The 15,141-nt window shown below is 39.6% G+C and overlaps 1 protein-coding gene across 3 annotated transcripts in view; it reads left to right on the forward strand.

Annotated features, from left to right (window-relative positions):
- The window catches only part of KYNU (kynureninase), a 61,189-nt gene extending 47,385 nt beyond the window's left edge, over positions 1-13,804 (forward strand). For all 3 annotated transcript variants that reach the window (XM_053948318.1, XM_053948316.1, XM_053948317.1), the window contains exons 11-14: positions 6,773-6,825; positions 8,313-8,398; positions 12,032-12,262; positions 13,479-13,804. In XM_053948318.1, the coding sequence (XP_053804293.1) occupies positions 6,773-6,825; positions 8,313-8,398; positions 12,032-12,262; positions 13,479-13,631 (523 nt within the window). In that variant the 3' untranslated portion in view covers positions 13,632-13,804. The remainder of the gene's footprint in view (positions 1-6,772; positions 6,826-8,312; positions 8,399-12,031; positions 12,263-13,478) is intronic.
- Positions 13,805-15,141: the final 1,337 nt, after the last annotated feature.

Below are 15,141 nucleotides of genomic sequence, written 5' to 3' on the forward strand. Positions count from 1 at the left end.
AAATATGAAAAGTTACTACTTTCACAGTAGCAACTTTTCATAAGGAGTTTTGATTTTTTTCCACTGAGTTCTAAGAGACTGGCCCATTAATAATATATGGTGCCGCTCACAAGTCACATATGCTTAATAATTAGGAAACATTTGTAATGAGTTGAAAAGGGTAAGGAAAGCAGCAGAGTGTGAGCAAGTCCTAAACTACAGAAGTCTGAGGCTAATAATTACCTGGGCTTCAAAAGCTTTTCAAATCCTAACAACAGATCCTACTTAAAATTAACAGGCACTGCACAGAAGAGAATAATGAAACAAGTCCAAGCTTACCATTTGGGATAAAGGATAGCTAAAAAGATATAAGGGAAGAAAAAAAAAAGCTTTAAATATAGCTTCTGGCAATGTTGGCAAGGTTTTCTGAAGGAGACTGTGAGAGTTAGGCTGGAAGTATTGCTGAAGTCTAACAGGGGTAGCTGCTAGAAGTCCCTTAATCCCTTGTGCAAATCCTAGCCTTTATAGATATATACTGTGGGGATGCTCCATAACTCAGTATGGGAAGAATTTCACCTACACAAGGGGGTTAAAATCGTTGAATTCTTGATTTCAGTGATGAAACCAGCAGTTATTTTCCCGTTATTCTTTGTTTTGATTAAACAGACCCCTCATCATTTCAATCATTTGAAATGTCTTTTCTTCCTTTCAGTGAGCTGTCAGCAGGGAAGCTCTGGGTGAGAGCAGGACCCTGCTGGGGTGCTCAGTATGGAGAGGGTGGGGTGGAGTGGAATAACACTGTCCACCCCCTTGGGTTTGTTTTGTTTCAGCATAGCTGTAAAATACCATGTGGAATTAAGCAATACAAATATTGATTTTTAATTTTTTTTTATAACCTTATCAGAAATGCTGGATAAGTGATCTAGATCAAGAAAAATATTAGATTCTGAAATGAATAGAAACCTAAAACTGGCAACAACTTTGGAGGGTGAGGTGATAATTTGGGGAAAGGCTGACAGGAGGGGAAAAAACCAAATGACATCAGCTTTACCTCCAAATGCCCTTTTCTTATCTGCATATTAAAAAATCCTGTATAAGATGTTCCAAATAAATCTTTTTCTTCATCCTTACATGGTCCTCATTGTTAAACATGTGAGTATATTTTAACAAATATATTCTCATCCCTCACTGCAGAGTTAGAGCAGTCCTGAGCAGAATTCCCAGCGATGAGGGCTTGAGGCATGGAGAGACCAAATGACTCATCAGTGATCAGACAAGTCTGTGATAGCAAAGAAAATTGAAACTCCTTCTCAAACTCCAGCCAGTGAGCCAAAAATGTGCCACGTAAAGCAAGGAGCAGGTTTTTCTGTTTTCTTAGTTGATGTATGTGTGTGTCATTCTATTTATTCTGAGTTTTGGCATTGAATCCAAAGAAACACAATTATGCTCATGTGCTTGCAATAAAATTAATGCCATAGAAATTAAATTAAAACATATAAAAATGCAATTAGAAAGCTGCAATAAAATTAATGCAGAGGAGAATGCAAAGAGTTGAGGCCAGCTGTTGAGCCTGGGGACCAGGTCTGTGCTCAGAGGTTGTGCAGAGCTGTTTGTAGGTGTGGATGAGAGCAAGGTAGATTTGAGGGGGTGAGGGAACTGTTTCTGTGAGTTTGGTATCTGGGACTGACCTTTGACTGAGTGCAGCAGCATTAGGAGATGCTCCTGCTGAGGACCCAAGTCCTGGGTACCGTTTCTATCTGTATTGCATTTCATGGAGCCCAGGAAACTGAAGGAATGTACCTCAGAATACGGAATTAAACTTCCAGTTGAGCTGGAGATTCATATATAGATGTAAGGCATGTTTAGAAATGTTTTTGATTTCGAGGAGCTGATTGTACCATTTGTTGGTTTGGGGTGGGTTTTTTTTTTTTTTTTTTTTTTTTGTTTGGTTTGGTTTGGGTTTTTTTATCCTGGAATTTGAAATACGAAAGCTGGGCTTTGGATGTGGTACCAGCACATTCTCCTAGGCAGAAGGGTGATGGTCCAGGATGGTCAGATGTGGATTGTTCCTAGCTCCAGGTTGGCTCCAGCCTCCAGCCTTTCTATGTCCCTTTTGTAGTTTAATTTCTAAGACCTCATGGTTGTTTTTGTTACACATTTCCTGCTAAGAGAGTGATATTTAAGTCACAATTAACCTCTTTCCTCTAAACTTGTGTCACAGTGCCTGTTGCTTGCCCATCTTAGGTCTTCAGGGTGTTTTGAGACATGGATGTGCTCTTCACGTAGCCAGCTGTGCCATGGACATATAGGACTGCAAGAAACTGAACTTAATGATTATTTTTGTCCCTTTCATTCTTTTCCCTGCACAAGGCTGCCTTTGCAGACATGGCATAAGATCTGCCTGGCTCTGTGTAATGAACTTTGGGAGCAGTGACAAGTCTCATTAACTACTCAGAGCTGATTCTTTCTCATGGCTGGAACAGTAGCATGAAAAAAAAAATCAAACAAATCTTTGCCAACACCTGGATGCTTTTGCAAAATTAAAGCAATGTGTGAATGAAGAGCTTAGCTGCCACCCAGCAGTTACATCATCTCCTTTGTGGACACAGCCTGGCCCCAAACTGCCTGTTTATGATTTGGCTTGATCCATCCTTTCATAAAAATATCATGCTTTGCTGGTATACGCTCCTAATATAATCTAAATAATGACTATGAAATTTCCAGCTTGCTTTGTGACCTGATAAGGGAGAGGAAACAAACTGCTCCATGCCCAGGGAAGCTGGAAGATGTAAAATCATGTATTACAAATTTCACACTGTATTCCTGTAGCTTTTCAACTTGCCTTCCTCTGGATGTGAAATGATTATCTCACACAATATAATGACAGGATACTTCAACACATTGCCCTGGACTGTAAAAGCTGGGCCACATTAATGGCATTTCCCTGTTTTCTGTACCACTACTCAAGAGTTTCTGTCTCTTTTTCTTGCTGAGAAGGGAAATGAGACCCGTGTTGCTTCAGGCTGTAAATTATAAATGAGTAGCATGATCATCTGTAATGCTGAAGCAAAGGTCAGAGGAATTTTTTTTGTATTATTTCTGTGTTCTTTAACTGGATCTTCTTTGATGTTTACACTGCACATACATCATGATCATTATATCCTGCACTCCTGCATCATTAATACAACTACAAATGAGATGACTCAAGTTATGAACAACCAGTGCTTTCCTCTAATGCAGACAGATATGAAGGAGGAAAATGAGCTAAATAAAAATACTTATTGAAGGGATTGTTCCCTGGTGTAAATGTCCTCAAAGAGAGGTTGACTAAATAAGAGGATACTATTCCTTTCTGCAGTCATTTTCCAGCCCAGCAAACCTTTGTTAATTGATTTGTAAAACAAGAGAACATTTTGGAGTAAATAAAAAAGGAATTTGAAAACCTTTCAGCAATATTTAATTATATTCTTGTTTCATTAAACCGGGCTAATAATAGTTTGCTTTAAATTTTATGTGGCACATGTAAAAATTCTGTGCAAAGACTGGAAGTGGCAGAATTCCCTGGGAAAGTCTCAGTGTTATGAAACTGGGAGGACCTAGACAAGGCTGGATGGGTCCTTCAGCAGCCTGGTCCAGTGGAAGATGTCCCTGCCCATGGCAGGGGTTTGGAAAGGGATGTTTTTCAAGGTGCCTTCCAACCCAATGGCAATGGTTTTATTTGAGGCATAGAATGGAACAGTCTATTTAAAAGGTTATTTTCTAACAGAAATGATCTTGTAAGGACATATTCACCTTACAGAATAAGACACAGCTAATGTGTGGCACTAATTTATTCTCATTTTAGACATGATTTCTCAATGGATATCAAATATGCTTTTGCTCCAGAATGGAGAGATGTTCTCTGTGGAGGTGTTCCAGGAGCATCTCTGCTGACCAGCCTGGGGACGCTGCTGGGGCTACCTGGGACTGGCAGCAGGATGCTGCAACCAAAACCTATCCAACACTGAGATAACGAATTTGATTAGTGATGTGTTAAAACAAGGGCTCAGTTTGGATAAATTTGCATTTTTAATTTATAGTGGAACATTTGCTAAATTAGACCTTTATCTCCTTAGATACTGATTTTAACACACTTCCCACAATGGGTTTTATCTGCCATGGAAAGCATGTAACTTGACAGTCCCATTGCTAACATGTTTTAAGGTGTTTTTAATCACAAGCACATCATATATGGCTTTTCAGAGCCTTCCACTTTATGCATTTTGCCAAAAGTTATGGGAATTCAGAATCTATTTAGATCTTGGTGCCTTTGTTTTTGAGGCAGGAACAGTTGAAATGGCGACTGCAGTTCAAAATGCTCACTTTGCATGCAGAGTAACAACTCTTTAATAAGAAATTTTACTGCAGTAAGTTAATGTGCAGTTTTATTGCCTATTATTTTTAGTGAGCATTTATAAAGTGTTATGTTTGGGGTTTAACACCTTAGCTCTCTCCCATCACAACAGGTTGAAATTTGGCATAGCGGTGGCAACCTTCATTTCAAAATTTTCACAGAAAATTGTAAACAGCAAATCGCTATAATTTGTGAAGATTTTGTTAATTTCCACGCTTTGAAGCCTGTCAGCTTAAATGTCAAATAACATGACATCCATATGGACCATTAGATCAATGAGAGTGTAGGACCAGAGCTGCCTCAAAGTGCACATCCTGCAGTGACACTTCTGAAGTTCTAGAACAGCCAAAAGAGAAAAAAATAAAAAAAGAGGAAAAGCAAATTGTCAGATTATGGTAGGAAAGGGCAAGACAGCAAAAACTGTCTTTTAAAAAAAAGTCCTTCATTCTGTCATTTTGGAAAAGTTTTGAAATTTCACTTTCCAAGTTGCCTCCGTGGTGCTGCAGCTGAGATCTGGGTTGAAGCCAACTTCAGAATTAGTGAGCTTTGAGCATTTGAAGTGCAACCAGAGAGCTTTTCATCAGCCCTGATCTGGGTAATGGTCTGATTGATCTGTATTTTGTCTTTGCTTTCTGGGTGTGGTCCAAGTGGAACATAGTATTGTTTTCTCCTCACAGACTATTTGTCCAGATGTTTTATTTCCCATGGATTTCTTTTCTGCTTCAAAGCTTTGAAATTCATAGACTGTGTGTAGACATTGATATCAGCAGATTGTTGCAGGAACATGCAATATTCAGGGTTTTCAGTACAATGTTGTCTATATATTATAGAGTTCCTATAAAATAACTGAAATATCTTTTATGATTCGAAGCATCAGTAATGGAGTCACTTGGGCAGAAGCTGTGTTGTACTTTATTTGGGGTGTATTCATTTTGGCAATGTAATATCTCATTTAAAATGGATGTATATTGCACTATTAATTTTCATGGGTCTCAGAATAATAAAAACATCATGCAGCAATAAAGAAAAAAACATCCTTTTCTGTAGAGCCTCTGTTTAGATGCAACTCACAGAAGTAAACATAAAACCTGTGTTGTTATACAGAAATACGAACTACTTTATTTTACACTCTGCAGTATTCATATAACAAGTTTCTAACTCAAATGTGGTCTTTATTCTGCAGAGCTCAGCTCTTTTAGGCAAACTGCAAAATGCTCCTTTAGGGAGGGGCCATGGCTTTCTTTTTCCTGTTTGCTTCCAGGAAGGCTGATCTACTGTGACCTTTATATATAGACTTATTTATCGTTACAAGTTTTGCCAGGCTTCACCCCTAAAATTTTGCTATCTGGCATAGGGAAAATTGAGCAAAGCCTTGGCAGAAATGGTGTCCAATATGTCCAGTTGTGGAGAGAGCTGAGAAGTTCAGGAAGGAGTCTGTGATGGTGACTTCTTGATATTAATAAAAGCATTGATACAGGGGGATCTCAAGTAGGACTGGCATTACTGATCACTGATATCACTGTGTGCTGAGATAAGGAGTGGAGAACCGAAGGGAGGTGGGGAAAAAGTCCCTGATTTTGCAATATTGGTTTTATCTGCAGTGCCCTGGCAGTAGGTGATCCAGTACATCCAGCTGCTTTAGAAAATTGTTTGTAGCAATGCCCTCAAACATCCTTTCCATTAAATATGAGTTAATAATGTAGTGTCATTTTAATGACACCAAGCTCAGGCATATTATTTTTTAAATAATGGGTTTGGTTTTTTTTTTTTTTTCAGCAGACAATCTTAAAAAAAGGAATATAGCCTTAAACTGGTTTGGGTTTTATTTTAAAGAAAGTTTTTTGAATAATAAGTTTAGTTCAGGAAAATAAAAGAGTATGCAGAATTCACATTGGTCTTGCAGTAAGGACGAGACAATGCCCACACAGTCCTGTCTCCAAGGTTTTGTGTGCTTGTTGTTCACCAAAAAGTCCTTTTCTTAGTGAAACGAAGTCAGATTTTATAACTTCTTTTAGCTTTCAATATTCATTAAACTAAGTTTAAGAGCAAGGGAGAATGTTTTGAATTTAATGCCTTGGAACCAAACAGTGGAAATATTTCTGTACTATCTTTTGTTTTGTGAAGTGAATTCAGAGAAAATGGATATTGTTAAAATCAATAGTTAATTGAAAGATGTGATGTGTTTTATTATTTGCAGTAAAAGAGAAATTCTCAAATGGTAATATTATGTTTTTAGTGCTAACTCTTTATAGAATTTATTGCATTTTTATGTCATTGTTAGAAATAAAACATATTATTGGAAATTTATATATTGCTTAATCTTATACAATTCTTGATACTTAAAGCTAAACTAAAAGCTATTAAGATTTCTATTAATTTATTTTCTTTAAAAAATCTTAGGCTAGTCGGCTGGTGGGGCCATGACTTCAAAACACGATTCCTCATGGAAAACAGTAAGTACTTATACACTCTCAATTTTACCTTATTTGATTTATTTATATAGAACCAGCTTCACTTTTGTAGCAGTTTAAGGAGAAAGGACAGAACTTTGCTTTTCCTCATTTATATTAAAGGCATTAGGCTAAACTCATCCTAAATATGTGAAGCAGTGGAGTTAACAAAATAAATGTTGGAATAAATTTGTGTGTGGGCACAAAGGTTTGACTGGTTTGACTGCCTGCTCCTAGATATTTTGCTGAAATACCTTCAAAAAGGAGATATAGAATATGGATGAAACTTTCAAGGTATCTCAGTGAATTAAATTCATAAGTCTCTGAGGAGCGAGGATCTGCCATCAGTCACTGGGGTAATATCTTTCTTCAGGATTAGTTCTACTGGAATTAATGAGAAATTATACAAATTCAGGTAAGGCAACCTGACAAAAGTCATGAAATCCCACTAATGTTTCAGCATCTCCAAATTTCCTGCACTAGGGAGGGATGGGTTGTTAGACAAACCTGCTCTGAAATAATGTTTATTGTCCCAACACAAAATGAGAGCTCCTTTCCAAATCTGACAGCTAGACTGTTCAGCTCCAGCTTAAACTATGGCAGAGAGACTATCCTGAGGGATCAGGATGAGAAAGGAGCTTTTTGGTTTGATTGGTTGTTTTGTTTTTAATATATTTTTAATTTTCTGTGGCAGCGCCTGTTGATGTGGCTTTGGCTGGAGAGCACCTCTCTAATAGCCTCAGTCTGCTCTTTGTTTTCAGACCAAATGCAAGAGAGTGGCACTATGGAAAGCCAGCAGGAGACACAAATTGCCTTGAAATTTGCTAGAAGAAGAAAAACGTTGTTTATTCATTTCCATGAGCAGTTTACAGGGGAGAAGTTGGGCATTATAAAATTAGCCAGTCCGCTGTGTGTGAAAAGCGTTTCCTCTGCCGCGTCCTCTCGCTCTGGTGCTGGAGCGTGAAATATCAGCGGTGACACAGAACTTACAGCGAGGCTTTTGTAGATTTATTAAATAGATTTTGTGAGATTTCACAGCCCAAAGTCTAGGCAGCTCCTCTCCTTGGCCTGAAGCTACACTTAGCTGCATATGCAGCCTCCCATGTGTCTCATCAGCTCAATAAAGTGAAGGAACGTGATTCCTTGCTCCGCGTGAGTGTGCCTCTGCTGACTTGGAATTCCTCTGCCTCGTGCCAGCCTTAAAAGAGATTCAAGTGTAAAGGTGGTTTTAGCACACACCATTTAAACAAATTAATTGCAGTTCTCTGGTTCCCATGAAGCTGCTAATGAGGTCTTCTGCTGGATAAAATTGGGCTTCTCTCGAAGTTGAAAGTATTAGCCGGGAATAGATTACTATTTCCTTTTAATGACCGATTCCTACGGGCCGCATTAGGGAAATATTTTACTGCGTGAGGACAGACTTCAAGATAAGGTCCAATCCATTAAAATGAAGAAATCAAAAACACTAATATAAGTTATTCATTTTCCAGAATTACAACTAAGTGAAGGAATTAATGGATTCCGGTTATCAAATCCTCCAATTTTACTGGTCTGTGCTCTGCATGCCAGTTTAGAGGTGAGTAATTGCTTTACTTTGAGCCTGAATTTAAGAGTATAAAAATGTTTAATGAATGTTACGTGTATTATTGCTGTCTCCCTTAAAGAAAAGTGTGAAATATTTGAACATGGAAGGGGAGAAGTAATGAAAAGCAAACAAAATAACCCCACAGCCCTGAGAGACCAAGGCCTTTAATGAATATACTCTTCTCCCCATGTCTCTCACAAACTCTGCTGGAGAGGCCCGAGTTGGACCAAGAGTATTTGAGGTTTGCACCTCCAAACCTGAACTCTAGCAATGTGTTTGTCCCTGCTTTTAGGAGCTCAGTACAAACAGCACCTTTATCCCATAGAAATATTCATGGCTCAAAATCACAGAATAATTAAAGTTGGAAGAGATGTCTGAGATCACCAAGTCCAACAGTGCCTTGTCTCAGTACTACTCATGGGAAGGATTATGCTCAGCATCTTCCTGCAAAGGAATCATGTAAGTCTGAAAAATTGCATTCAGTGCTCCTGCTTCATATATTCCATCAGCAAAGCAGACTTATATCCTATATGAAAGAAAATTAGGTGTCCTGGCTGTCCTGGATCAACTGTTCCAGTGGCTCAGGGAATCTGTTCTGCCTTTGGTTGCAAGCAGAAGAGACACAAACTATCTGCAAATGTTTCCTAAAAGGGGAATCCATGAGTGTGGCATAGCTCCAAGCTGTCTTTTCTTTCATTAAACCATTTGTTTTCTGGTGGCCAAAGGAGCAGAACCCCATCTCTGAGCTATCTCTGTATGAATCACTGACACTGTGGCTGTGGGAAGGGCAGTCCTACAGAGTTAATTCCTCCTCTGAAGGTGTGATCCATGTGCTGAAAGCCTCTGATCCACTTTGGAGAGCACAGCCCATCCCTGTTTGAGGGCATGGAGCTGTTCCCCAAACACCTGTGTTTCATATCAAGATGTTCCAGCATTTCTCATAAGGATGGTTCACCCCTGAAATCAGGACTCTTGGTGCATGGAGTTACTCAGATTTACCTGCTATATGCAATATATTCTACTATAAAATTATCCTTAAGCTGGTTTTCAAGGCAGCCTTGGGTAGCAAGGTTCTGCCACCAGCATAAATGGCAGAAATTTATTTCTGGTTAGCATTCCATTAGTTCTAGTGGAATGGCTGAGCTGATGCTGGAACAAAGAGCTGTGTCCACATCCCTCTTCTGTATTTACTGAAAAAAAAACATCTTAAGCAAACAAAGTCAGAAAATTGCCAGTTGTGATCTCTCCATCTTACATGCAACACTGAAGGACTGCAAAGGGCACAGCCAATGCTTCTCGTTCTGCCTGACAATTTATTTTTTTAGTCCTTAAACATCCAATATATTGTTTTAAACTTTATGTGACCTTCGAGATAAGCTGAAAGCTGTTCTGCCATGACCCAGATTGTGAGTGCTCGGGTTTGTGTGGGCTGGTGTCATTTAGCCCACTGCAGGGAGCCTGGAACAATGAGGGCTGAGCAGTTTCCACTGCCTCCCCTTTCCCTGCCCACATTACCTTTTGGCACAGCCAGTATTTCCCAGTGCTAATTGCTCTAATACAGTGGGAAACAAAATAGTTTTCATGTCTGGCAAGAGATGGCTAGTGAAATTGCATGCCACCTTCACTGGGACACATTAAGCAGAAGGCAGTGTTTCCAATGGAAACAATGAAAACTGCAAGTGTTAATGGATGTTATTCCTCAATAATGCTTAAAGTGACTGTTATGGCACTAGCTGCTGCCTTTTATGGAAAAAAGGGGAGCGCTCTACAGACACATTTTAAAGACCTTTTTCAAAAAATTTCACCCAGGAGACCAAGTATTCCTTGCACAAAGCCTGTAGAAGCAGATTTTTTGCATGTAGCCTAAAGAGATCCATCCCTCATATTCCTGGAGGAGAAGGAGGCAGGTCTGTTTTCCCTCTAGTAATGCACTGAACAGTCCTGTGTCTGCTCTGCCTGCCTGGGTGGAGAGGGAAGCACCTCTAGATTTCTGCTGACTTGTGCAACTGCTGACTACTGGTGGCTCTGGTCCTGTCACATTTATTCCCTTGCAAAATCTGTCTTACAGCATCCACTTTCCATTTCACAAGCACAAATGCAGGGGTTCTTGGTTTTGTGCAGCATCTAGTGGCTGTGATAGCAACAGGAAGTGAGATTTGGGATGTTCTACAGAACAATGTTTTCCAGATGCTGCTGGAAACCAAACTTTGGTGTATTTTGAGTAGGATTTCTCAGGTACCTCTCTTTACGCTTTTCCAGGTTATGATATAGGTAATCTTAAAATTGTTACTTCTCTATTGTGGAACAGTGATTTCTTGAGAGTGAAGATCATGGATTTTCATCCAGGACACTGCCTTGTCTCTGATTTGCAGCTGCAGTCAGTGGAGAGAGAGCTGTCCACAAGCACTGATGTGCCAGGATGTGATTTGAAGTGGCTGTTGGGCACTTGCATGTCTGTATCCTTGTCATTTTCCCCTGCAGCTAATTCCACGGGAAGAAGGAAAGGGAGGTTTGAGGAAGGCAGGGGTAAATTGTTTCTGGGGTTGCATTTCCATCATTGCCTGTAATGGAGCCTTTCCAGAGCAAAAGCAGAAGCTGTCTCACCTTCTGCTCCCAAACTCCTCTAACACATTGATCTTGTTTGTGTGGCCTACCAGCACTGCCAATTCCAAGCAGTCATTTTTGCATGTCTCATGATATTTTGAGTGTCTGAAACTCACCAGTTCTTGTAGCTGTGCAAGAGTACAGAGCTATTGAAAAATAATTCAATGAATATTTTTTTTTTTTTCTTCATGTGGATTAGAGAGAGCGAGCCTGTACAGAACTTAAAGCTGTAAAGTCAATGTTAGTATACATTTTGTGCTTTCACAGACAAGAATTTCTACACCAGTCATGATGTTTCAGTCTTGGCCCTTGGATTTGGTTAGTAGAATCGTTTACTTTGGAAAAGACCTCAGAGATCATTGTGTCCAACCATTAAACCAGCACTGCCTGGCCCACCATCAAACCGTGTCCTCAAGTGCCACACCCACGTGGTTTTGAACACTTCAGAGACAGTGATTCCTGCCATGGACAGCCTGTTCCAGTGCTTGACCACCCTCTTAGTTAAGAAACTCTTCCTAATATGGAAACTAAGCCTCTCCTGGTGCCACTTGAGGCTGTTCCCTCTTTTCCCATCAACTGTTTCCTGGGAGAGGAGACCAAACCCCACCTGGTTACACCCTCCTTTCAAGGAGTTGTAGAGACTGAGAAGGCGTGTACTAAAGGTACATACAAGGGAAAACTTTCATGTGACTTCAGCACTGTTGCACCTACAGAGGATTTATGGATCCTCTTTAGACATGCAGAGGAATGATCTCCTAGCAAACTGGCTTTGTGTTCAAGTTATTTTTGCAGACGCAGATGTGTATGAAACTTTTAAACCATAGGCACAAATATCTGTCATTATCTAAAGCATAATGTTATCCTGTGTTTTCCAAAGCCCAATCCTGCCATGTTTATGTGAAATGTCTCTCTGCTGTTAATACTTGATTCCAGTGATAATGTATAGAGAAATCTTTCTTTATTTCCTTTTCATTTTCTACAGAAACACATTCTCATTCTAATGATTTCAAATCATCACAGGTTTTTAGTCAAACTACAATGAAAGCATTGAGGAGGAAATCTGTTCTACTCACTGGTTACCTGGAATACCTGATAAAGCATTACTACAGTGAGGATAAAACAAATCCAGAGAAGCCCTTTGTAAGAATAATCACACCGTCTCAGATTGAGGAGAGAGGATGCCAGCTCACTCTGTCGTTTTCCCTCCCAATAAAATCTGTGTTTAAAGAGCTGGAGAAGAGAGGAGTGGCTGTAAGTAAATCAAACTTCATCTTTTTTACAAGTAACAAACTATTAATTTGCTTTAATTCAAATGTAGTCTCATATAAGGCAAAAACCCACTAGGACTGATGATGATTTCTTTCAATTTCAATTTTTACTTGTGCAAGCAGTCAAATACATAAAGTTATTTTATGAAATATTTGTTATGCTCTGTATTGCCCTTTCACTGTTGACTTATTTCCTGTAGTTCTGGAGTCACTGCTGAGGTTAGAGTTGTATCATGGGTGCATGAGGATGGGAGGCACAGCTACAGATTTACATGACAAGGAACTCTGAACCTACATCAGTCCCCTTCTTGACCCATAAATGGCCAAAAGTTTTGTGGAGCACCGAGATGGAGCAATGGAAAAGCTGCTATTTCCATAGAGATGTGTTTTAGCACTCAGAAAAAGCAGCCACTGAGCAGCACTTCCTTGTAATGGCACAGTTACCATCAACCACTGCTCCAAAAGAATAAAAGGGAAATTTACATTACATTGGGTGATCTAGATGTGCTGGGAGGTGAGGCTGATAGCATAATGCCATATAAATGAGATATCAGTTTTATTTCTGCTGGTCACTTGTCTCCCCAAAGGGCACCTCTTTTAGGTTATGTATGCTGCTGCTTTGGTGCTGCCAGGGAATTCCAGGAACTCCTGCTTTTAACAGGGCACAGGGCCTCACACTGTTGGCTTGTCTTTGCAATGCAGTGATATTTTTCAAATATAAGAGATTATTATATTCAGGAAAATGTTCAAAATCACAGTGAAGGGAAGAAAAATACTGCAATGCCTGGGCCATTACTTGTACCTTTAGAACAAGACACTCACATACTGGAATGGGGGGATTTTGTGGTTTTTTTTTTTTTTTTTTGGTCACCTCTGTGCCTCTTCAACTCTGGGTTGCTGTAGGCATTAAAGTGAATTTTGGGGCTGCATAGTTAGTTTGAAGCCCTCAATGGCACTGCTAAAGTCCTGCCCATCCTGAGCTTTGTATCATATTTTTAGGCAAAACTACTCTTCTTACTAAATTTTTCTCAATCATGCTCCTCACTGTTGCTCCTTGAGGATCCCAAAGGTTTTACACGTGCTTCCTTGTCAGCCCAGTCATTCTTCCTTGAAGACAAGTTGTGGCATTTAAAAATACAGGCTGACAGATAGACAAGAAGTGACCTGAATTTACTGAATGTTCCCTCTCTGTTTTGCAGTGTGACATGAGAGAACCAAACGCTCTTCGCGTTGCTCCAGTTCCTCTCTACAATTCCTTCCTTGATGTGCACAGATTTATTGAAATCCTGGGATCTGCAATTACATCTTCAAAACAAACAGCAAATAATACTGTGCTATCTGGCTCTTATTGATGGTTCAGCTGTACCTTTTAATCTATTTCTGACTAAGATGCATTTATCCTGCTGAGTGATTCTTTGCTTCGAGTAGACCGAGCTATATCCCATGCAATTTGCAAAAAAATGACTGTGCTTGAATAGTTATTTACAACAGACATAGTTTTATTAAAGCTCATATTTCCACTCTGCTTTGACTTTGACTTCATGAATTAGTATGCTTTGTATATTTTAATGGGGCTCTTCTTAAACATTTTATGTAGTTTTATTACATTAGCCTTGAGAAGCATGGAAAAATTGCTATCAACTAGAACAGGGATGAAAAAAAAATCCCTTCTTTATTATAAAAATTATGCATAATAAAATGTGGAAAATAGACAAATCACCAACTGTTAAAAGACACAGTCCAATTTACATTTTTAATTTAGTAATTCTATTTAAAGTACAGGGTATTCTTGAAAAGTAAAAGTTGAACAATTGTTTCAAAACTCCTGACTGCTGCACACCAAGTTTTTCAAAGGCCCAGTATTTTGAAATTTTGGTTTAATGAATGATTTAATTGAAGAATGGATTTAAATTGCAGATACCTTCTTTGGTGTGATACAGTTGGCCAAAACAAAACATTTTATCTTTCTAGGTAGTCCTGTTGGAGAGGAGGAGCTGGAGAAAGCTGAGGAAGAGTTGAAGACCCGTGTAAGGCAGCGTGAAGGGCTGTACGAGCACTCCCTGCAGCTTTAGTGAGGCTTAGTTGGGATTAGGCAAAATGAACCCTGAGCTCTTTAAACAGCAGCAAAACATCTCATTGTTAGCTCACCGTGTGGCCCGAATTTTTACAGAGATTTGCACCAGACAGGCAAGAGCAACATAGAAAAACTGCTTCCATTTCAGCACTCTTTATCCAAAGTTGTTTTAAGGCATAAATAACACCTTGGCATAATTGGCAATTAAGCCCTAAAGTCTGTAGCTATTCACGCAGCGTTTTCCAAGAATCAGCTGAAACTTCCTCCCTGATGATGTTCAATGTGTCTCATTTTTGGTATGAAGCACTTAGAAAATTACATCCAGTAGTGCTTTGAATATGTGAAGGGAGCCTGTAATAAAGACAGGGACAAACTGATGTGGTAGGACAAGGGGGGGGATGGTTTTAAACTGGAGGAGGGTGGATTTAGGGTAGAGGTAGGAAAGCAGTTTTTTACAGTGAAGGGGCTGAAACTCTGGAACAGAGAGGTTGTGATGCATCCTTGGAAACACTCAAGGCCAGGTTGGATGGGGCTCTGAGCAGCTTGCTCAGAGAGTCCCTCTGGGGACCCTTTAAAAGGTCCATTCCAACCCAAACTACTCTGATTCTATGATATTTGCAAGAGTGAGGAAGGATTCTGGGAGGAGTGAGGTCTTCTCTAGTTTTGTTTACAGTTACTGTTGCTGGTTGAAACTTTCACACCCTTGGAGCACCTCCTGCACAAGGAAACCCAAGGACCTTCACAGCACCTACCTGTTCTCCAAAATTCCCCAAAGATGTGTAGTGTTA

This window comes from Vidua chalybeata, chromosome 7, assembly GCF_026979565.1.
Source record: "Vidua chalybeata isolate OUT-0048 chromosome 7, bVidCha1 merged haplotype, whole genome shotgun sequence".
In the NCBI taxonomy this organism is placed as follows: Eukaryota; Metazoa; Chordata; class Aves; order Passeriformes; family Viduidae; genus Vidua; species Vidua chalybeata.